General features: G+C 48.2%; 1 protein-coding gene across 1 annotated transcript; it reads right to left on the reverse strand.

The window, feature by feature from the left end:
- Positions 1 to 2,176: 2,176 nt before the first annotated feature.
- On the reverse strand, positions 2,177 to 23,026 carry SLC17A9 (solute carrier family 17 member 9). Its single transcript, XM_002198534.7, has 13 exons — positions 22,831 to 23,026; positions 14,307 to 14,504; positions 13,248 to 13,387; positions 12,520 to 12,619; positions 11,433 to 11,563; positions 9,885 to 9,981; positions 8,896 to 8,992; positions 6,832 to 6,919; positions 6,492 to 6,526; positions 5,833 to 5,948; positions 5,326 to 5,381; positions 4,823 to 4,852; positions 2,177 to 4,723 (listed from the first exon to the last, which is right to left on the reverse strand). Exons 1-13 carry the CDS (start codon positions 22,923 to 22,925, stop codon positions 4,560 to 4,562), a joined length of 1,347 nt encoding a protein of 448 aa, XP_002198570.7. The 5' UTR covers positions 22,926 to 23,026; the 3' UTR covers positions 2,177 to 4,559.
- Positions 23,027 to 23,760: the final 734 nt, after the last annotated feature.

Here is a 23,760-nt window from a genome sequence, read left to right on the forward strand (position 1 = left end):
GACTTTGGCCTCCCAGGAGCAGGGACACTTTGGAAGATGTGGGTTTATATGGGGGTTTCATCTCATTCCATTATTGGATTAAAAGCTACCCCACCCTTAATCCTGCACCAGGAGCTGTGTAAGCAGGAGCTACACCAGTCTGAAAACCAACTGGAGCATAAAACCCCTGGCACGGCTCAGAGACACCCCCACGGACTGCACCGCAGGAGGATTGGTATTTTGGAGGTGTTGATAGAAGGTAAAAGCTCTTTTTTAAACTCAAGTTATGCTTGTGGGAACTAAGAATGTTCTTCACGTGTTTTTCATGCTCTGGGGACAGTTATAAACCAAACCAAAAAATTGTTTTGAAGAGAGAAACCAAACAGAGAAGAAAGGGGAGAGAACTTAAAGCTGCAAGTGGGAGTTTGATGGTCTGGACTGCAACTCCTTACCATTACCCCCACCACATCACCCCATTTTTAATTACAAGCCAAACTGTAAAGACCTTAATGGATGTCTTAATTATTGCATTAAAGTTTGAAATGGAAAATTCCTCATTACTTGCTGCGCAGTAGGTCATGCCTGCAATAAATGGTGATATTTTGCTTGTTACAGGACTGGGTGCCCTTTGAGAGCTGCTGTCTTCAGGGCACGTCCTGGCCCTGGGGAGCTGCCAGGTGGATGTTAGATCAGGTCTCTGCTGTGAGAGCATCTGCTTGTGTTTTCCAGGCAAAACTACCAGCAAGGAGTGCTTTGCTATCCCTTTTCTCCTCCAAATAGTGCTACTTTCCTCCTGTGTTTTGCTTTCCATCTGCTTGAATGTGTTTATTGATTTAGTGTTATGCAAACTGCAATAAAACAGCATCCTTCTAATGATCTCCAGCCAGCTATGGAATATATCCCAAATAATTTAAATCCAAATCAACCCCCAGCAGCAATACAAGGTACCTGCCACTGATCAGCCTTTAAGGCCCTTTTGCACTGTGCCTGTCCCTGCTTGCTCAGGGCAGGCTGGAAAGCTGAGATCCAACCTGGGAGATTGACAATTTAAGGAATGTGGCAGGGGAAAAAAAGACTAAAAACAGGAAAGGGAAAAAAGAGAGAAGATATTAAAAAAAATATTTATATATATTTAATAAAAGACAAAAATACCAAACCCTTCTTTTCTCTCAGACTCTGCACAGCTGGAGAACAGGGCAGGCTTTAAGGTGGGTCTGTGGCTTATTGGAGCTGAAAAGCTTTAAATCACCTAAATTACATAAAAGGTCAAAAAAAGCTCACATGAGCATATCAGAGGTTATTGATACCTCTGTAAGGGGAGCAAAAAGACAGGGAAATTCGAAGATAACTTGCACTCTGCTAAATTAGTCTCAGCATCATTTTCATGCCACCAAGTTTCATGTTGGCTTTTTTTCTGAACACATTGATGAGAAAATTAGAGGAGTCTACAGTACTTGGAGATATTCTCTCAACTACATTACGGATGAGATGTTAAAAATCATTTAATGGCTCTTTCTCCTTTTAAAATGTGTCCAAAATTTTTCCTCCCAATAACTGCGCAATTGCCCTGTGAGGAGTGAAAGTGAACACGGGCACAGGAAATCCTGGGGCTCCCAAAGGGCAACTCCGCTCTGCCAGCTGTGCCAGCTGTGCCAGCCAAACCACCCGCAGCAGCCGCGCTCCCCGTGCCAGCTGTGCCAGCTGTGCCAGGGCCGGGCTCCGCGCTCTCCCGGCCAGGAGCTGCCACATCCCAGATCTCACAGCTCCCTCTGTTGGCATCTGCTCGAACCTATCAGCGAGGATATATAAAAAGGCAGAAATGTATTTTTTTTTTGTTTGTTTTTTGTTTGTTTTTTGAGCACGAAGGTGATCCGCCTGCAGGGTGTGCTCCACCTCACCCAAGCATCACTTCATTGGTGTCATTACTCTCAACAAGTGACACTGGATCGTGCCTGCTGATGCTTCACTGTCCAACCCTTTGCTGAAGACAGCTTTTCACTCATTTTTCCCAAATCAGTGAGAAGATGTAGCTGGATGAACTCCGAGTCTGATGCACACGTGAGGATGCTGTGAAAATCTGCCAGCCCAGATACTCTCCCTGCACAGCCTCCCCCGGGAGTTAATCACATCAAATATACTCCTCTGCCCCTCACTGATCACACAAATTAACACCTCTCCAGTCAAAGCAAAACCACAGTTTGCAAATGATTCGCTGCCTTTATTCTTTTTAGGTCCTTCCTTAGCAAAAACTTGCACACCACAAGCTTTGGCTTAAACAAATAACAGTACAGATAAAACAGTTTCAGTACTTCACCAAAGAGGTACGATGAGAGTGAAACATAAGCCTGAAGTGTAGGTCAAATATTTAACTTATTAGCCAGTTACAGAGACAGATAAGTTGGACAGCTCACTGGAATGGCAGCTGGATTCACAGAGAAGGCACAGCCAAACACTTCCCTTTGAAGATCTGCTCCAAATCTCCCAGCTGGCAGATCCAAGGGGTGGCCAAGCAGCCTGATTCAAACATAAGTGATTTAAACTCATCAATTCCTCCACAAGAAATGGAGCAACCAGCAAAAAAGAGAACCAGAACTGACTCCTTGTGCTCCTGACCTGCAGCACTGAATGGCCAGGGAAGACACTCAAAAACCCCACAAAACCCATGGGGATCTTTTTTTCTGTCACTGAAGAAAAGGCCATGCAAGCAATCTTCTCGGACTGGACAAAGGATAAGCTGACAGAGATGGCTGCACAGCCTCGGGCCTCTTTGGCAAGCCTGGCTGTGTTTGTGTTTGCTGTTTGTTACTGGCTGTTCTTCCCAATTTACCCACTGATTTAAGACTTTCCCAGCACTTTCCTGGCTCTGCAGCACCCCAATATAGAGTGGTACCTATGGTAGCAAACAGACTTTTAGAGAAAAAAAAGAGCACAGAAGGAGAAAAATAAAATACTTTCTAACCTCTCTGTCCCATCAGGCCACATTGATTCTTTATTCTCTTGGGAAGACACCAGGCAGTCTCATCCTCGTCTCTAACTCGGCTCAGTAACTGGCTCAGCTCAGTGATGCCCATTAGTGTCTCTGCAATTAAAAGGCTGGCAGTATTTTCACTACAAACCAGGTTATTCAGAAATTTTACACAGCTCCAAAAGGTCTTCCAAGAAGAAATTTGCCCCCCCCCAAAAAAAAGGTGAGGAAAAGGATAATAGGATTTTTTTTTTCACATGAATCTATAGCTTTCCTGTACTCCAAGCTCTTTGGGAAACCTGCTCCTCATTCTGAGTTTTCTGGTAAGCACTAAAGAAACCCAAGAGATCTTTTCAGGCTGCAATCAGGGGATTGGAGGAGAAGCAATTAATTGCTTTGATATCAAATTCACCTTTAAAATTGATCCTACAGAACCAAATACTGGAGGCTGGTAGATCCTCCCCTTCAAGAAAGAGTGCTGGACTTGGTGGGAGTACCACTCAAAACAAGCATGCAGAATCAGGCCTCAAGTACATAAAATATAGGATTTGGAACTTAAATTTTAAAATATTTATAAATAACTTTAAGACATTCAAGCTCAGAGGTGTCTACAGCCAAGTATTTCCCTCTGACACAGGGAACCACATCCCTGTGGATGCCCAATGCAGAAATTTGACTTATGCTTAACACAGAAACAAAACCTGCCCATGCCAAGCTCTTTGGAAAGTCTCCCTTGGTGCTTTGAGAGCACGTGGAGGACACATCTAAACATGCAGAAAGCATTTGGGAGTTGTAGATCCACAGCACAGAGTGTGACCAGTTCTTCCCATACATTCACAGCATTTGACAAAACAGCTCCAGAGGGATTCACTGCAAGGTCAGCCCAGCTAAGCCTGACCCCGGGGGACAGAAGGGACACCTTGGGCCCTTGAGCAAAGCCAGGCTTGGCTTGGAGCCCTGTCCCAGCTCTGAGACAGCAGCACTGGCACAGCCCCATGGCCCAGGGCACACACCCAGCCACACATCCCCTGAAGGGAAGCCTGGAATTCACCTCCCAGCCCTGGAAACCTGGCTGGTACCTGCTGCAGAAGGAAGGCACACGCGGGGGTTAAGGGCAGAGGTACTGGTTGGGATGCTCCTGTCACACCCCACAGGACACCTGGTGGCACAGCAGCCCCAGAGCCAGGCGGTCCCAGGACAGCAGAGCATGGGAGCCCCACTCCCACACACGGAGCAGCAGCTCCCCTCAAGAGGGCATGGAACCACAGCAGCCTTGGGAGACAGGGCAGGTCAGCTGCTTTGGCCACAAGGATATTTGTCCACGAGACACAAACTGGGACAAACTGGTCCCACAGAGCATATCCTCAACTGGAGATGTTGAGCTGGATGGCTCTGCGAGCCACCAGCTACAGCCCTGAGCAAAAAAAATGAACTCTAAATTTCTTCTCTCCCATGGGTTTCATTCCAGACCCATTATGTACTTGATTTCAGCATATTTTTTCATGTTAAAACATCTGAAAAAAAAAAAAAAAAGTAAAATGTTCTTTGGCACTTGTGCAAGAATGATCCATAGATGTGACATTCTCCTGTCCTTCAGCTGCTGCTGGGCTGATCTCTAAAGATCCACGTACACAGAGTCTGTGTCCACCCTCTGGGCCTCTCCAAACAGGAGGAATGTGCAGAGCCCAATGCTGTTCACAGCAGCCACCAGGTTGAAAACAGAAATCCAGGAGCCGGTGGTCTCGATCAGGTATCCAGCCAGGTACACACAAATGACACCTGCAGGGGAGAGAAACGTGCAAAGGCTCTGGGCTGGATCCTGCCCTCTGCAGGGAGAGGGCTCCCCAGGAGAGGATGAGCTGCAGGAATGTACTTTACCTAGGAGGGCTCCACCTGTGTTTGCAACCCCTGGAAAGAAAAGGTGTGAAAAGAAATGGTGAAAACCCACAGACATGAGCACTTCCATCACAGCTGCCACCAACCCCCAGCCTGCACGCTGAGCAAAATGCCTTTGTGATCATGGAATCACCGATTGGTTTAAGCAGGGGCTCCTTCCACTAACCCTGCTCCAAGCCCATCCAACCTGGCCTTGGACACCTCCAGGGATCCAGGGGCAGGCACAGCTTCTCTGGAGAGCTGACAGAGACCACTGAGACAGCCCCAGCCCATCCCTGGGCGCAGCAGAGCACCTCACAGACACAACAAAGGCACCTTGGTGGTGTCACCTGCCCCCAGCACTGGCAGGTTTGTCACAGACGGAAGAGAGTGCACACACAGAGCAGACACTGCCCAGAGCTGCTCCTGCTCAAAATTGATGCTGGTGACCATGTCCCCCCTGCAGATGCCACCTCCCCAGCACAGAAACCCCACAGAGTCCTTACCAAAGAGCAAGCCAGCACACGAGGGGGCCAGGTCCTGCACGTTCACCGAAATGCCACTGATGAGAAACAGAGGGGGGAGATAAATGGCTGTTGGAATGGAACATGACTGCTTTTCCATCATTTACACAGCTTGATTTTTCAAACACAAGGAAAGCTCCTGGACAAGAAATGGCACTGGCAGGAGAAGGGAGAAGCTGAGAGTAAAGCAGGTGAGTATCAGAAGGAAAACAATTCAATTCAAAGTGTTCAGAGGGGCCACAGTGCAATTCCCCTCCTGCTCCATCTCCCTCCTACTGGCTGGTCCAAGCCCTTCCATGCTAGAGGTTTGCTGGATTATTTCCAACCCACAGGGCACTAAACTCCACCAGCCTCACAGGGTCCCAAAACAATGCTCAGGCAAGTGCCAGCTTTGTTCTCACAGTCAGGGCAGAGGCAGCCTCCTCTGAGACCCCAAAATGCCAAATGGGCAGGGGAGCTGAGGGCCACTGTGCCCATGGCTCTGCTCACCTGTGGTTGAAGGTCTGCAGTCCAACTGAGGCTGAGGCAAACACTATTGCTTTGCAGAAACTGGAGGTCTGGCCCAGGCACAAAGCAAAAATGCTTGAGACACCAGAGCCAATGACCTGGAAAAAAAGGGAAAATTAAACACCACAGCACGTTTTCTGCAAGGAAGAAAGCAACTCCTGCCACGGACAAACTGTTCCCTTTTCCAATGCCATGAGTTTGTGTGCACCCTGTGCCCCTCTTTTTTTCCCCTTCCAGTGTCCCTCTGTGTCAGAGGTCTGTCCAGGGGGATGTGATGCTGCAGATCAGAGGATACACTGTGTTCTCACCAATCATTTCTATTTCTGCTCACCCTTGTACTGCTCCTTCCTCAGCACCTAAGGGGTCATTTGGAATGAGCAGGGACAGGTTGTGAAAGAAAACCCCTTCAGAGCACTCACTGTGCTCAATGCTACCACTAATCCAGGCTCAGTTCCCCAGCCAAGGTGTTCCTCTTGATTCCCTTTCACACATCCTGACCACCAGTCAATGTGCAAAGGCAGAAAATCTCTCCTGTTTCCATCTATAACCCCCATCCCAGCTCCACACGAGGTCTAGTCTGCCACATAATCAGAGTTTAACTGGTAACTCAGGTACCTCTCCCACAGCTCCAGCTCTCTTACCTGCATGAACTTACGAATGGTGATGGTTCTGTACCCTGGAGAAGAAAGGGACACTTGGAGTTAGGCACAGCTCACCTTGTTGTCCAGCCAGAAAACTACAACATAAGTAGATTTCAGATGCCCAGATTTCATCTCCACATGAATATTATGAATGAGGTTAAAGAGAGCCCCAAACACATCAATGGGATTTGGACACTGGAGAATTTATTCTGCTTTTGTATCAGAACCTCACATTGTCTATTTGCTGGGTCTTCTCCCTACCAACAAGCCCACCTCCTCCCACCCAGGTCCTCTTCCCACATCCCTTAAGAGCGGAGGAAAAGCCATGAAGAGCTCTCACCTTGACTAATCAAATGATCAGACAGAAATCCACTGAACAAGCTCGTTGGAATTGCAACCAGCCAGGGGACTACATTAAACACCCAACCCTGAAAATAAGTGAAAATCAAGAGAGATTTGTTGCCAGAGCTGAGTTTGTTTGCAAATATTTTGACAGTCTGTGGTAGCTGTAGAAAAGAGAAATAATGAAGCACCCAGGACTTGCTGCAGCACCTGTACCCCCTTTGCAGAGCCAGCACTCAGCTGCACTCTGCCCCACTCCAAGCTCTGTGAGGTGTATCACAGCCTGTAGCATTTGTACATTTGTTATCTTTCCTTCTTCCTCAGCAGTGCTGCATCCAGGGGAGAGGCAGTAAACTCCAGAAAGAGGGATTAAACATGGCAAAATTTACTGCTCAGCAAGATGATGTGGCAGGAGCCACAGAGCCCTGGGAAGCTCAGTGTGGGTTTCCTGTGGGTCCCCAGCAAAGCTGCTGGCAAAATTTCCAGCAGCTTCCAGCTCATTAGCAGCATTACTGTGTGAGGCTGAGGGAGCAGAGCTGGATTTTCTAATGGCAGGATTAGGTAACATTAGGGGTAGCAACATCCTTCGGCCTATTTTCAATTAAGTGAGCTGCAGCTGTAATCACAGACGATTAGTGGTCAGCTGGATTACAGCTGCTCAGGGGCACTTTGGTGCCCAGATCCCACAGGAGCTGAAATCAGTGTGGGCTGGGCTGGATTTCATCTCAGCTGGTTGAACCTACTCATCCATCCATGCACCCATCACCCCCAGCATGTCCCCCTTTGCTCAGAGCCCATCACCCTCTGCAGACATCTCCCCTTCCTGTCTGGCTTTGGGATGTGTGGGAGGGCTGAATAATCTTGGTTTTGAATAATCCCGTTAAAGATGCTCCTGGAAATCACATCAGGCTCCATCTGCATCTTTCCATGCCTTTGAAATTTGGGTCTTGGTGATTTTTGACAATGTTAGCCCATGGGCCCGTGTGGTGGTGCTTCTGCTGTCTGTTAACAGCAGCTGGGGCTGCTCAGCACATCAATCCCAAATCTGTCTCATCCCACAGCCCATCACGCTGAGCCAAACCTCCATCACCTTCACTCAGGTGGCCACAGGCAGCTGCCCAGCTCACCTGCAGCAAGGGATTTCAGCCAGCAGGTGACACAGGTTACCCACATTAGGGATTATCATCCAGCCTTTAAAATCAAGCAGCCTCAGCCCGTTTTAAACAGCACAAAACGATTATCAGCTGCAGGAGCACTCTATGGAGCATCTTACATAAGGGCACCATGATATAATGCTTAACAGATGGTAAATTACTGCTGCACAAGCACATTACTCGAGGTGCACAGATCTTGTCACAACAATATGTTTGCTGGTTTAACACATGATTTTAATATAAATATCAAGTATGCCATAAAGAGCTTTACATGTGTAATATGAAAAGGCATTTGTAAGCAGCTCTGGAAATTGTAAAAAGCTAACAGAGCCATTGTGGAGAAGACTGACTGAGTTTCTGAGAACAAGATGAAATTACCAGCTCTCAGCCCAGATGAGTATTGCCTGGCTTTCTGAAAAATGGGAGTATCATTTGTGCTGAGGAGAGGGAACCTTTTGTAATATTTCTGAAGTACACATTATTGTTATTAATGGTAATTATCATTTTCACAGGCAGGCCTGAGCTGTATAATGTTAGTCCAATTTAAAAACCCTGTAAAAAAAAAAAACAAACTAGGAGTGAATAGTGGTTATTTTCAACAGCATAATGTCATGAGCTTTGTGCTAGTTGAAAAATTATCTTTTCCTCAGAAGAAAAGCAGTATAGAGCCCAATGCAACCTGCTCTTCCCTGCACCCTTCAGCATCCCTAAACAAGCAACCAGAAACCAGCTTCTGCCATCTGGAGAGATCTCCAGGAGTACGAGCAGGGGTACCACAGGGAAACCTCCCACCCCTCCTGCTCTCACCAAATCCCTCTGCCATCATCTTCCTCATCTCCACCCCTTTTTAGCAGGTACCCAGCACGGCCTCCTTTAACAGCAATGCTTCTGCTTTGCAGCCAACCTACCTTGGACTCGGGAAAAGTCTCCTTGAAGAAGGTGGGCAGCCAGGAGAGCAGAGTGAAGAAGGTGCTGGCCGTGGAGAGCTGAGCGATGATGACAGCCCTGCAAATACACAGCTGAGAGGAAACAATCAGCAGTGACAGGTCATGCTGGCTGGGAAACGGGCACGAGATGGCAGCTCCCGACAGAAATCCCTGAGATTTTTCTCATGGAGAATTACTCCTTTCGGCTTTCTGAGGTTTTTGTTGCAGATTTTCAGTTTCAGATTGTCACTCCTTTCAGCTTTCTCCTTGCAGCTAGTTCCTTGCTGCCCCACTGCACAGCCCCAGGGCCAGGCAAGGTTAGTTGAAGGGCTAATTAATGCCACTGCATTTCCCACAGGTCCTTTCCAGCCTTGCAAGAGCCTTCCTGCTCCAAGAGGTGCTGTTTAGGGTTTTCTAGGGATTTGTTATGGGCTCCATTGTTATTCAAGGCAGGAATGGGTTTGCTGCCCTGCAGCCCCATCATCCTCCTCCTCCCTGCCTTAAAACAGCCCTTGGGAACATGCTTGGATGAGCTTCAGTACCCACTGCAGCATCCCAAAGGGAAAATGGCCATTAAAAAGATGTTTGCCAGCAATGAGAACACAGCCCGTGCCACCAGTGCCCCTGAGCAGCACTTGCACTCGTTAGGAGCCCATTACAATCAGCATTTCTAACAAGACCCGTGGAAAATATCACTCTGGAGGAACACAGGACTCATCCAGGGGGAACAGCATGGGAATGAGAAAGATTTACCAGTAACATTCAAACCTGACAGTCCTGTGGTCAGAACACAAACCACCTTCGCCAAGCTTCCCTTTCCAGTTCTTTATTTATAGAGAAGGAATTAGAAAACTGGTTCTGCTCTCAAATATATTAATAAGTGGACCAAAACCACAGAGGCAGAAGAAATAAGCCCAGAGAGGAGAATACAGAGGATGCTCCCAGCCTGGCCAATGCATGCAGCTTCCTACCAGATCGGTGCCTTCCTGAACAGCTGCTTCCAGGGAACTTTGCTCTGCTTGGGCACCAAGAGGCCTCTGGTTAAATAGTTCATGGGGATGGTGAGTTCTGCAGGGAAGAAAACACCCAGAGGAAAGCTGTGGTCAGTAATTACCTGTGCAGCTGGAGGCAGCCCTGGGACACTGCTGTAAAACCACTTTTAATCTCCTGCTAACCCTTGTTGTTTTGGCTCTACCAGCGCTGAATGTTCATGGAAACATCTTGCTACACTGTGAAAAACACCGATCACTTGTTTTTAAAAATCTTAATAGTTTATTAATAATAAAATAGTTATAAAAATAGTAATAAAATTAGAGTAATAAAAATTTGGACAATGAGGATTAGGACACTACGAGACAATAAAAAGCAAAGAATTACGGATGTCTGGATGTTTTTGGGAATTAAGCTGCCAAAAGCATGCCTTGTGAACAAAGGAATAACCTTTAAAAGCAACAGCCTGTTGCATATTCATATATCTGATACATGATGCTTAAATTCCTTGCAAATTAAGAATTTTTCTGGTTTTTGTCAACTTCTTCCCCTAAATTCTGGTGGTTCCATAAAGATGGAGAAAAGGTGGAAGAATGTTTGTCTGTTCTGATAAGGAGGTCGTAATTCTTTAGATTCCCTGTCACTGTTATCTCTGTGTGAAGAGTTTCTTGATTATTTGATCCCTTTTCTTGAGCTAGTAAAAAATACTATAAATACTAAAAAAAATACTAAAATACTAAAAAGAGTTTCTATTTTAACATTATGTTATAACCTAAAACTATATTTAACACACTACTTAAAAAGGATTAAGACAGTATTACAAAATAACCCTCCATAATACATATATTATTCAATTTAATATTTGCGAAGAGCCAATCATAAAATATGCATTTTTCACATACACTGATCAAATTTTTTCCACACCCCTCCCCATCCAGCCACCTTCACCCATGTGTTATCTCTTTTATAATTAAACAAAAGTCCCTTGGTAGGGACTGAGTTTGGATTCTCCCAGCAAGCTGGGCTCCTATATACCACACTCAACCTAATAATGCTGTAACCAGGTGTAATGGTTTGTCCATATGTGGAATTACTCCTAGGCAGTTATTTGGGAAGAGATATTGTGGATTAACTGGTTTTTAAAAGCTCTGTGTGTAGATGCTCTTAGTTTGGAGTAAGTATCTTGTCCTGCTTTAGCTTAATCCACTTGGAAGATCATGCTCTGTTGTGTTTTCACTGGTGCTTAAAGAGTACTGAGGAGCCAGATCAGGCTCTCAGCAATGATATAATCCAGCATGGGACTTGAAATAGGAAATCAGCATTGCAAGAGCTCAAATCCTGGTTTTTGGGTTGGGGATCTTGGGTGAGACACAGTGTGTATTACAGAACACATCTGAGGAAAAGGCTTTTGTGTGAAACCAGGCATGATTCTGGAAACACACAGGATTTGCAGAGAACAATGGAGAGGAATCACTTAGTTCCCAGACCCTCGGGAGCACTGCCAGCCCCAGGGATGCAGCTGGACTCACCTTTCTCACTCAGGAGGTATTTGCAGGTGCAATAAACCCAGAGCAAGGTGAGCAAACCAGAGAAGTAGAAAACACTTTCCCAGCCGTACCAGTCCAGGAGGAGAGATCCTGCACCACCAATCAGCAGCGTTCTGCAAGGGAAAACACTCAGATTTACTGGCCTGGCTGAGAGCTCAGACTAAGCACATTGATGGGAGACGTCCCTGGGGTCAACACTGCTGTCACTGAACCACAGAATCATAAAATTATTTGGGTTGGAAGGGACCTTAAAGCTTGTCTTGTTCTACCCCCTGCCATGGGCAGGGACACTTTCCACAAGACCAGGTTGCTCCAAACCCCATTTAAAGTGGTCTTGGACACTTCCAGGGATCCAGAGGCACCCACAGCTTCTCTGGGCATCCTGTGCCAGGGCCTCAGCACCCTCACAGGGGAGAATTTCTCCGTCATTCATGTGTGGGTGCTGCCACCAGTCCCACCATGGCTCTGCAACCTGTCCTGTTCCCTCAGTGGCATCTCAGGCCAGATCCTCAGTGGCAGGAGAAATCCCAAAGGGACCTCACCCTCACCTGCCCCTGAGGTCACTGAGGAAAGAAAAGGAGGTTGCTGGTGTGCAGTATCCCAGAGAATGTTTAAAGCAGCAAAAGAAATGAGAAAACTGGAAAACTAAATTATTCAACACAGTGATATTTCTATTTGGCTTTTAAGCAACCTTTCCATTTAGAAAGGAAATTCCGATGGAGTCAGCAGAGATGGAGAAGTTCTATTTTTCCCATCTATCAGAGAGGACAGGTGACCAGCGTCAGGCTGACCCTTGCTCTTCCTACTGAATTGGGCTGTTTCCCATAGTAATTAAATGTTGCAAACAGTCCTCAAAGTCTGGTTTGAAAAGAAAGAGAAAACAATACATAAATCCTTGGCAGGCAGGACAGCAACTGCCTGAGGCTTCCTCAGCTGCAGCAGGAGTCCTTGAGGACCCATGAATCCACACGTACTTTGGGCTGTGAGTTTTGCCTCCAACTATTTAATGGCATTTCATCAGCTAGGATGTCCAGAGACTGTCAGAGGCTGCTGAAGCCTTTGAACTCACCCGAACTGTGATCCAGTCCCCACCGTGCTGTAGGTGAAGGCTCGCTCGCTCTCCCGGACCCTCTGGGACAGCAGGCTGGCCAGGGATGGGAAGTACACCCCTGAGAGAAACAGGAGCAAGGCAGGGAGCAGTAAGGCAAAACAAAAGCAAATTTAAGGGATCCAGAGTGGGCTAAACACTGAGGCAAAGCAGCAGAATTTTCAAAATATTTTCAAAATAGGGGTATAAAATAAACTGAGTGGATCCATCTCCATCAAAGGTTTTTTTGTGCCTTCTCCATAATCCTGTTTCATCCTCACCGTTGCTGCTGTAAATCCATCAGTGCCAATGCACTTCCCAGTGCTGCAGCTTGGCAAGAGGGAAGGAAAATCACTCCAAATTATCCAAAAGTTTTGGCAAGGGCAAATTTTCTCCGAGTGTTTTGAAGGAGTTTTAAAATGTGGAAAACCAAACACGACCAGAGATGATTTCCAAAGCCAGCAGCCCCTGTCTGGCAGAGAGATTTCTACAGGGAAATAACTTGTCAGTGACTTTCTCTAGAAACGTCACTGGTTTTTCCCATGGAAGTTCTGGATGTGGAGGCTTTTTTGAGGCAGAGAATTTCTCAGAAACCTATGGGAAGGGTTCATGCACTGCAAACCACAGGATTTGCATCTCATTGTGAGCCTCTGTGCAAGGAAGGCCCTGAACAGACAGACACACGGACAGGCTCAGGACAGGGGTCTCACCTTGCAGCAGCCCCATGAGGAACCTGGAAGAGGTCATAAAAACCAGATGGGCTGAAGTGATGTGGGTGAGCAGCGGGGTGAGGACTGTGAGGAACCCCCAGGCTGATGCTGAAAGGAGGAGGACTTTCTCACCTCCTATTCTGGAAGACAGAAAACACATTATCAAAGACAGGAGGGCAAAAGGGCAAAGTTGTCCAGACTCAAGTGCCCTTCCCGTTTAACCTGTTTTTAAGAGCAACCTTTTGGTCAAACCTGTTCTTCTTTTGGCCCTTGGGGAGTAGCTCTGACCTTTTCCCTTCCCACCCCCTGCCAGCACTGCCTATCCAAGTCCAGCACTCGCTGATCCCAGAGATCTCACAGCACTGAGATGGAGGTGGAGGGGCAGCCCAACTGCTGCCACCAGTTCTGCTTCTCTTAACCAGTGATGGTGTTTTCCATTTGCTCTTTTGCAATCCTCAGCATTGCCTTTTACCATTCAGGTTTCTCCAGGCAAACTCTTAAGGACCCTAATTAAATAGCAAAGTGCACTGCACAGATAATGCATCCCTTCCAGGCATGTGCTCCTCACAAAAGATTTCACAGAAAAGCTCTCTCACTAAGAATAGATTGGCTGGGGAAAGGGACTCAAGCAGGTAATGATTCAGATCCTCCCTTACAGCCAGCTGGGGAAATTGTTTGGTTTTTAATTCATACGACACAATGAAGACAGTTTTTCTAAACATGATGGGAACAGTATATGGGCACTTGCTTGTGAAAAGGCTGCAAGAGAATATAGGGCAGAGAGACTGGAAGTGCTGAGCTGAAAACAAAGATCACCTGTGCAGATCAAATCAAAAAAGAATCCTAGAATCACTTGCAGGGATGAGACATCCACAGCTTCTATCTGGACAGTCTGAAGTACCCACATCCCTTCTCAGCCAAGCTTCTCCCCATGGACACACCTGACCCTCCACCCATCGCTGTGAAACTTGGCACTGCCACTGCTCAGACTGGAACTGAGAGGTCAAAACCAAGCTAAACCCCACTAAAACAAGAAAACATGAGAATAATTTCCAGTACTGATCACTGATGTGTCCTCCAAGAATCTGTGTCAAGCAGTAGCCCCAGAAGAAGCTGCTGAGCACGACGCCGAACTGCTTCTTGTCCCAGTGGAAGTCGGAGCTGAGGGCCAGGGCGCAGATGGGCACGGTGACACGGGCACAGTAGAGCAGGCACGTCCCCAGCAGCAGCATCGCCGTCCACACGCGGCACTGGGGCCTGCAGGGATGGAGAGGAAGGTGGGGAAAGGGCAGGGGGATGCTGGGCCCCGTGGGTGAGTGCACAGCCAGGATTTAGGGCTTGGCTTGGCTTTGCAAGGGAGTCTGCCTCGAGAAAAAGAAGGTCAGCACAACTCTCGGGGCACAGTGGAGCTGACACAGAGTGTACCCCTGTGATGCTGTTGAGGCAGGACAGGAACAAAAAGACTCTGGCTCAGAAGGCTGGGAGGGTAAAACTCTGGTTTACTCAAAATACACTGCTCTTTTATACAGAGCTTCATTGGTCCTGAAGTGAAAACAAGCCACACCATTGGTGCAGAGTACTTCACGCACAGTGACAGAACTTAACCATAAACAATGTGAATAAATAAGAGATAAACCTCTTATTTACATTATTTTCCAGCAGATTCCCAGGCTCCTGCCTGGTTAGAAATTTTCCGTTTCCCTCTTTGACTGAATCTGAGACCGACACCCCTGGATTTTAGGAATTATGGAACTATTTATATATATATATATATATATATATATATATATATATATATATATATATATATATATAAAATATATATATATATAAAAAAATATAATATATATTATATATAAAATATATAATTTAGGAACTATGCCAACTTCATCCCAAACACTAACTGACCCCAGCAGCAAATGTCTGTCCATATGCTGCTAAGTGGAATGGGCTGCTTGGACAGCACTGGCTGTGGATGGAGGGAAAGGCAGGAAGGAACCTGGTTTGTCTGCTTTTTTCCCACCCAATCAAGAAACTATTCTTTAAAAGATATGGATAACAAAGGAAAGGTCAGGGCATGAGGTTGGAAGCACCTGCATGAGACACACCTCTTGGCAGCAAACATTAGTTATTTGGCATTTCTAGCAATTCCCCAAGGGAGGTGGTCTGTGTGTTACCTCCTAAAAACAGGAGGGATATGCAGGAATTCTTTAGACTTGATGGGCCTGAAGATCTCAAAAAGAGAAGCAACGTAATTAAGCCTGGACAGATAAGAAATTTTAGATAATAAGAGTCAAAATATGTTAGCAGAATATATATTTCTGGTGCATGAACTCTCAGCCTCAAGAAAAGGGCTCCTACAGGCTGGAAGTAAGTGAGAAGCAAGTCAGTGATGGCTTCTGGAGCAAACAAACACATTTTGCTGCAAATGTCAGGCCCAGGTGCAGGCAAATCCCTCTGCCTTCCCTCAGCCATGCCACTTTGGGTCCTCTCCTTTACCAGTCTTTACAGAGTTAAATGCTGAGCAGGAACACCCACTACTGGTACTATTTGTATTTGATTATTTCTCTGCCCAGAGGCCAGAGCACAAAGCACTGAGCTAACAGACTCTCTGCTCCAGGAGAATTCACTGTACCAGGGCAGCAACCTCTGGGCTTTCCACCCTGCTAAACACACCCACTCTCCATGTGGGAGAGAACCCGGGTCACCTTTTACATCAAACAGAGAGTTGATTTCTCTGTACTGGAATGATGATAAATGTGGGTTAATCCCACACAGCACAAACCCATTTATAAAGGTGTAAATGGGCCCTCACAGGGCGGAGGTGAAGGAACAATGAAAAGCAGAACACAGCAGGCAGGTGAACCTGCTGGAGATGGATTTATTGATGTTTCCTGACAAGGCAGATAAGCAGCTCCGTGCTAACCTCTGGCAGGAGGAACTGGAAGTGTTTCAGTTGGTGTTCAGAGGGTTGGAACTGCTGTTACTGTGCACACGCATGAGTGCACAAAATAACACAGGAACTGGCAAACCTCACCTGTCTTTGCTGGAGGAATGAGTAACCAGGGGTTGACCTGCCTCAGTCATTTCAACTAGCTGGGAGATGCTCTCACATCCCCTCCTGGGCTTACCCTGAGAGGAAGTTATCTTCAATCGTATCTGCAAAACCAAAGGTGGGCTGGTTTTTAATCACCAGCCCCAGCCACTTCCAGGAACAGTGGTTCCACTGACTCCAGCTTGCCACAGAAAAGCACAGGGAAATCAAAGGCTCCAGGACACTGCATGTCTGGGTCAGAGAAACCCCAGCAGGACAATACCACACGAGCTTTTGGGTATAAATCCCCCACCAAAGGCAGAGGGCAGGTGGGGATAACCAGCCATGGAAAACCTTCCAGAGAGCCCTCAGGAATCTGATGCTTCCAGGCACAACTCCTGCCTGCCCTGCCCAAATGGGCTGCTGCCAGTCCAGGGCCATAATCTCCGTTATCTCCAAGAGTAGAGCACTGATAAATTTGAGCTATTGAACCTGCAGCAATCGAGGTGATGAGTAAAGCACAGCAGCCAGTGATGTGTGGAGGTATTTTATATTATTTAGCCACCAAGATAGTTTCCTAAATTTTACTTTTCCCTTGCAGCAAAGGGAGGCCTTTATGAGCTTTCACTGGAGTGGGGCTGAGCTCTGTCTCTCCAGTCATTCTGGTGTGTTCAGAATAACCTGCAGTTATCCTGCATTTTACTACCAGATCAACAGTTCATCCTTTATCCAAAACCCTGTATAACACTGCAAGGTGTAAAAGGGAGAGAAAAAGACCTGAGAATCTCAAGGAGTCTTTACTCTGTTTCTCTCAAGAAGCCTCCTCTCCAACTAATGTTCTGACAAAACTCCAGGGATATATTTGTCTCTTGACTTTTATTTTTATTCCAAAGCACTAAATAAATCTCTGGGTGTATAACACACTCTCAATGTTCTCTTTGACTACTACTCCATTCTATATTCTTTTCCTTTATATTTAATTGCATCAGTAGGGATTATGCTCACAAGAAGTGGAGAATATAATGATGGCTTCAGACTACCACTTTGTCTTGTAGGCAGCACATCCAGCTAGGAAAATCCATGCAGAGTGTGAGTGTCAAATGCAATCAGTAGCTGCTCACACTCACCTGGAAGCATGGCAGGAATGATTTCCCTGCAAGGACAATGACGTGCTTGCATCACAGGAAAGAGCTTTGTAAATGCATTTTCTCCTAATTATAGTTATCACAGAGGCTGCAGATGACTCAACGTTTAGCTCAGTGCAAAACAAGGACAGCAGAGGTTACACAGGAGGAACCTGGACTAGCACAGAGACAGGAATTAAAACCCTCCTTTCAAAACTAAGGAATAGGGACAAATCAAACAAAAGTTTTTGTGGGTGACATCAGCCATCTGAGAAGTGAAACTTCACCAGCATAAACAGATTAAATCTAACAAATCCCCTGATGAGGGAGGGAGACAGAATGTGCTGCAGATAACCAGCCTAAATCAGAGCACAGGAAATCACAGCCACTGCTGTCACTGGTGCCACCACGCCTGATTCACCCTCCAGACCAAGCATCTCCCACCAAGACCCCTGGGCCAGTCCTGGCTATATGTACAGGCACTTTTGTGAGAGGGACCAGCCCTCCACACCACTGGCAGGGAATCACTGGAGCTTGCCTGGAGCCACCTGATTGATGTACTTTGGTGCTGAGTGATGGCAGTGGCTCCCCAGTGCCCAGCCTGATGTGCAATCCCCTCCTCCCCAGAAGAAACAGGCACTACAGGTGCATCCCCTCCTGCACATCACCGAGACTCTTCACTGAGCAGAGCAGCCATGCAGCTAGAAACACTTCCTATTTCACAAACCTCCAACCACCACCCAGACTATAATTAGCCCAAGAGAGCACTAATGACACTTCCTGGGTGGCTTTTTGAGCAGCCTTGTCTGATGCCCCTTGGTTCTCCTCCTCCTAATGCAGCTTTGGGCACTGTGTGGAAATGTCTTTGCTTCCAAGCATCCACTGATTTCCCTGAGACCCAGCTCCCACCAACCCAATGGATCCCCCACTCACAGCACAGTGGTTAGGATGGATTTTCAAGGATGCCTGAGATCCCCAAAGGGGCAAAAGCAAGCTGAGCTGTCTGGCAGTGGAAGCAGAGCCAGCAGCACAGGGTATCTTTATTTGCAGTGTGTTTTCCTGCTGGAGGAATTTCTCCAGTAGATGCCACAGAGCAAATATTTATTCAACTTTTATTTCTCTTGACTCGCCTCCCTCCTTTCCCCCAGTCTGCAGGGCTCTGGCAGACACTGCAGGTCACTGTTGAGATGGACTCTCTGGAGTTCAGGCTGTCAATTACATCCCAGTTTAGCCCCCTCCAAGGCACGAATCAGGACCACCAGGTATTTTCAGGTGGTAAGAGAGCTGTGTTAGACAGCACGACTATGAACAGCCTGTCCCAGCAACAGCTCTTGGCCAGAAGCCATCTGCAGTGTCTGTGGGTGTTTTCCATAACTGGAAGAACTGGGAACTGCAGCTCCCGATCTGCACAAGATGGGCACAGGGACCATCAGCAGAGCACAACGCCCACCTCCCAGGGAGGGCATCTCTACCTCAGCTCCCCTCTCTAAAAAGAGATTAGAATCAGTTCTGTGCAGATGCACGGAGAACATGTCAGTGCAGTCACCCCCTGTGCCCCCAGCCCTCCCACTCGTCCCAGCCACCAGCAGTGGGACATCCCAGACCCTGGCAGGACCCCAGGGCAGGAGGGGATGAGCCCACACGGTGGCACTGAGCTCCCAGCCGTGCCACCAGCTCCAAACCCAGGACACCCAGCAGCCCAGGCACGAGGCCACCTCCCAGGGGAATGTCCCCAGCACGGGCACCTGGTGCCTGTGGTCCTGTGCTTGGTCACCTGTCAACCACAGTGTGTCAACACTTCTCTCCTCATCACCCATTCCCAGGCCTATGGGATCATCTTCCTTCAAAAACACTCTTTTCCAGCTTACCTGCCTATAGCTTTAATTTACAATAATCACCACAAGCAGGACTGACTGATGTGGCACTAACACAGCAGCAGTGCAGACACTCCTGTGCCAGGAGATAATACCCAGGTTGTTATTTTTAACCCTGTTTGACAGTCCTTTCACTTCTCATTCTTTGTTTTTCTCAACAATTTCTCCTTCAAAATCTAACATTCTTGTCAAGAGAGAGGCTTGGAGTAATTTCTCCCCCACCTCAAGCAGATTTTGTCATGTTGTAGACCAGCTCCAAGCTAATGATTTGTCACTGTCAAAAGTAGCTTTGGGGTTTAGAGGAGAGTTGTTGGATGTTTTTTTCCCAATCCAGCTAGCAGCCAACAAGAGCAGCACAGAGGACACAGGGCTTTTTTTCCTGGGAAATCTGCTGGCTTCCTGTCCACCTCCTGTGCTCAAGCTCCCTCCATAGAGCCGCAGATGGCAACAAAGTGGTGTTCAGCAAACGAGCTCTGGGTTTATTCCCTCTCTTCATTTCTTGCTTTCGGCAAAAGCAAAGATGAAATTAAATTTCAGCAGCTCATATGAGCTGGAAGTAGTTGTTGAGTCCAGGTGGAGGTGGTGAGAAAACACAATAATAAAACAGAGGCGTGCTTTGGAAACTGATCTGAGGGCATACATGGATCAGCCAGGAATGAAATGTGTGCCCTGATTACATTTTCCACGTGAAAAAAATTCTCAGCAAGGTCACTAATAAACCCAGGGTGAGGAACTTGTAAAACAAAAATCCCAACCACCAAAAATACCCCAACCAACTAAAGCTGCAACATCATGTTGACAAAAGATGAGGGCACAGAACTCAGAAAAAACAACTGACTGTTGTGTCTGTGCAAAGATCAGGTGACTGGAGATCAGCCTGTGGCCGGGGTAGGACTCCTTTTTTCTCTGGAGCTTAAAGAAACTTTTATAATCACCCCCTTGTCTTCAGGTGTAGCCAGAGGCTGGGAGATGCAGAGTGGCTTCAGGAGTCATTTGCTTTCCCAGGCCACAGTGACTTTTTCATGCTGCATTTCCCTTCTGGAGGCACCATCCGAAATGTGAGCCCCACATCCGCTGCTGGATCTGCTGGCAGCTTTGTGTGCAACCTTCAGCAACCGATTTTTCTTTTCACTGCTTTGGTCTTCCCTCAGTTAAACCAGAGATGCTTAAACACATCCACTGCCCGAGGGGTCCTGCTTTGGCATGTTAGGATCACATTAAGAAATGCTCTCTGACTGTCCAGATGTGCTACATAAGCATGAGGGCTTTTTCAAGCCCCAAAAGGAAATCCCCAAGTGCTGCTCTTGGAAGAGATGTGTGACAATGGAGCCATTGGAAACCTGCAGAAAAGTTTGGGAAAGGCGGGCAGGAGAAAACATAAGGCAAGAAGAGTGGAAGAGGAAGGAAAAGCCAGTTGAAAAAAGGGAGGACAAAAGAAGAAGCAACATGAAAAAAGACGGAAAAATAAACCTGCCAAGGTAACTGTTTATCTCTCCTTGCACTGACAGATCTTGGAAGGCTGCCTGGCATGTCTTTTGTTGGAGCATGAAAGGAGAACCCATGTCACTTCCCCCACTTGATAACACCTTGTCCCCCATGGCAGTAATTCACCACTTGAAAACTATGAAATTTCTTTATTTGCATATACTGTTCACAAATTGTCCACCAAATTCGCTTCACCCAATGAGGTAGTTTATACAACTTGACAAATCTGCTCGAATGATCTGGTCGCTCATTCCCCCTTTTTGCTCCCCCTTACTCAACCTCCACCTGCCCAGTTTACCTTAGGCCATAAAACTTCCATAAAACCTCCTCAAAGAAGGGCTGTGACCACGAGTGTGTCAACACTAAACAATGGGGACATGATCTCAGCTTCTGTGAACTACAGCAATATAGATAATGATCTGAGGTGCCATAGGGCTATCCTGCTGCTCCTTCTCATTAACAGGATTCTCTCAATTATTAGCAGCACTTAGAATGGTCAGAATCACTTAAAATGTCTGTCTCGATCAACAGGCTGTCTTCACCCCTTTTGTTTTGGAAAGTGGTATCTATGTTTTGCATTTTTCGAAGAGATTTGAGAAACAGGAGAGCTTGGTCTGGTCAAATGGTTTTTCTGGATTTTTTTTTTTTTTTTTTTTCCCCTAGAGGAAAAACCTATGAACTAAAGTTTTGCCTTATGAAAATCTGGTGTGAGGTTCCACCACTCCCACTTCGAAAGACTTAGGGAAAAGTTAGCAAGGGGGAGAACAGAGAGAAGGAATTTTCTTAAGTGGTTTAGGGGGAAAGAATCTTCAAATATTAAGCGCCTCTGTGCCAAAGGTTTTCTTTAAGACCCACCCCGTTACTCTTAAAGTGAGCCTGGACTTGATGAGACACCCCAATCTGAGTGCAGGTAGAGCTTCCCTCCGGCACATTAAAGCTGCCTATCAGCCTGCTGCCTCTGCGGAAAGCCAGGGATGAGAAACACCAAATTATCAGCGGCTATTGCTGCTGGAAGGGGCCATCCCTTCCCCTGGCCTCGTGTCCCTGTGCTTTGGCACGGGTGCCACCTGTCCTGTGGCTGTCCCTCTGCTGTCCTGCCAGGGCGAGGTCAGCACAGTGACCAGCCCAAGGCGAGGGGAAGAGGGGAGCCCCAGGGCTGGCCACCACGGTGGCAGCCAGACATCAGCCAGCTGACACCCAGCCAGATTTCTCAAGCACAGGGAGTCCAGGGGCTCGCAGTTTGGAAAAGCCTCTATGAATTCCAGCTGCCCCGCTGGTACTTTGGAATGATCATCTTACCGCACCTCAGATGGGAGAAGAGGCTGATCCTGAGGTCTTGGTGCTGGATGACTTTGCCAGAGTGGCAGAGAGGAGCAGCACCGCCCCAGGTGTCCCAGCCTGCTCCAAACACTGGATCACCCTGCCTTTGCTTGTGCCTCTGCTGTTAGAAGTGGTCGCTGGGGGTTTAACTGCATTTTAAGTATTTTAATGACTTGGCATCAAGAGCAGTTCATGCTGTCTAGCAGCTGCCCAGCTCCTATTCCAGACTTTAGCTTAACGAATGGCTATCGCCAGTACAAACATCCCCACTGGAACACTTCGATAAGAGGCTCATAGCAGTTTTGTGTTTAATTCACTGATTACAGGCCAGAAATAAGGTCAATAGTTGGGGTTTTCTTCCCCCCGTTTTTCACAGAAATTGCCTATCTTCCCCCTTCCTTCTACCGTCTCTGCTGCAGTCCGGAGGAGCGAGACAGGGGGAACCGCCCGGGGCGGTGGGAGCGTGTCCCTCCCGGAGGGCACCAACGGAGACAGGGACAGGAGGCTCCCGGGCCGACGGGGAGCACCGAGCTCCTCCGAAATCGCCTCTCGGGGAGCAGTACGGGCCGCCCGACCCGCTCCATCCCGGAGCCGCATCCTTCCCAGGAGCTGCGGGCGGCGGGGACCGCGGATGCGGGGGGCTCCGGGGCCGGGAGAGCACCGGCCGGGGGCATGCGGGGAGTCCCCGGAGAGCGCCGCCAGCAGCGGAGCGGCTTTCCCGGGAGCGGGAGCGGGTCCAGCCTTACCTGGACCAGTAGGGCTCGGTGCCGCCATCCCGCCTCATGCCGTCGCGGGTGCCGCTGCCCGGGGGCACATTCCTGCCGCCGCCCCCCGCGGCCATGCGGGCAGCGCCTTCCGCCTCCCCGGCTCACATCGCGGCGGCCGCGGCTCCCTCCTCCCCCGCCGGGCCGCGGCCACGTGTCAGCGCCTCCCGCCGCCCCCGCCCGCCGTGCCGGGAAGTCCCGCCCGGCCCGGTGCCGGTCCCGCCGCCCCGGTGCCGGTCCCGCCGCCCCGGTGCCGGTCCCGCCGCCCCGGTGCCGGTCCCGCCGCCCCGGCCGCGCTCGGACCCGCGCAGCTCCGAGGGGCAGGTGCGGCACCGGCGAACCGCGGGGTTCTGCTCATTCCCTCTCCGCTCCTGACATCCCCACCGGCACGGCAGGGAAACGGGACGGGTCAGGGTCTGGCCTCCCGCTCCCGTACCTGGGCAGGGAATCGCTCCCTGCTCCCGCAGCTCTCGCGGGTTGCTTCTGCTTTTTAAGGATTAGAAGTGAGTATCACATTCGTTTCCGAAGATAAAATAAATAGGGATGAGTGTTGTTACAGCTTGATTTATGTCTGTTGGATAGAGGCGCTGCCTTGCTGTATCTGAAGGAGATAATCTAACTCCGTTATGGAAATAAATAATTTAAGTGATGGTTATCTCAGTCCACAACAAAAGGACTCGTGACGCACTTAAAGATCATGAACAAGCAGCGGAGGAGCCTTGTTGAGGCATCGCTCGGGTGATGCTGTGGCCGATTGCAGGCTGGAAGCAGGAACGGCAAAACTTCAGGTGAGCAAAGGATGGAGGAGCTCCCGCGCAGCCCGAGCAAGGTCGTGCATGGCCCCTGGGAAAGGTACCAGAGTTGCTGGGCTGCACCAAAACGCGCAGGTGCCGGGCAGCACCTCCTGTCTGC

The sequence above is a fragment of the Taeniopygia guttata genome, chromosome 20, assembly GCF_048771995.1.
Source record: "Taeniopygia guttata chromosome 20, bTaeGut7.mat, whole genome shotgun sequence".
Lineage (NCBI taxonomy): Eukaryota > Metazoa > Chordata > Aves > Passeriformes > Estrildidae > Taeniopygia > Taeniopygia guttata.

Bases quoted from the DNA above. Each gene is read 5' to 3' on its own strand.
- SLC17A9 (XM_002198534.7), bottom strand. From the start codon at position 22,925: ATGGCCGCGGGGGGCGGCGGCAGGAATGTGCCCCCGGGCAGCGGCACC. The intron at 11,564-12,519 runs GTGAGTTCAAAG...TTTCCCTTGCAG, and splicing joins GGGACTGGATCACAGTTCGG to AACGCTGCTGATTGGTGGTG. The intron at 5,382-5,832 runs GTGAGCAGAGCC...GTTTCTCATCAG, and splicing joins CTGCAGACCTTCAACCACAG to TGGCATTTCGGTGAACGTGC.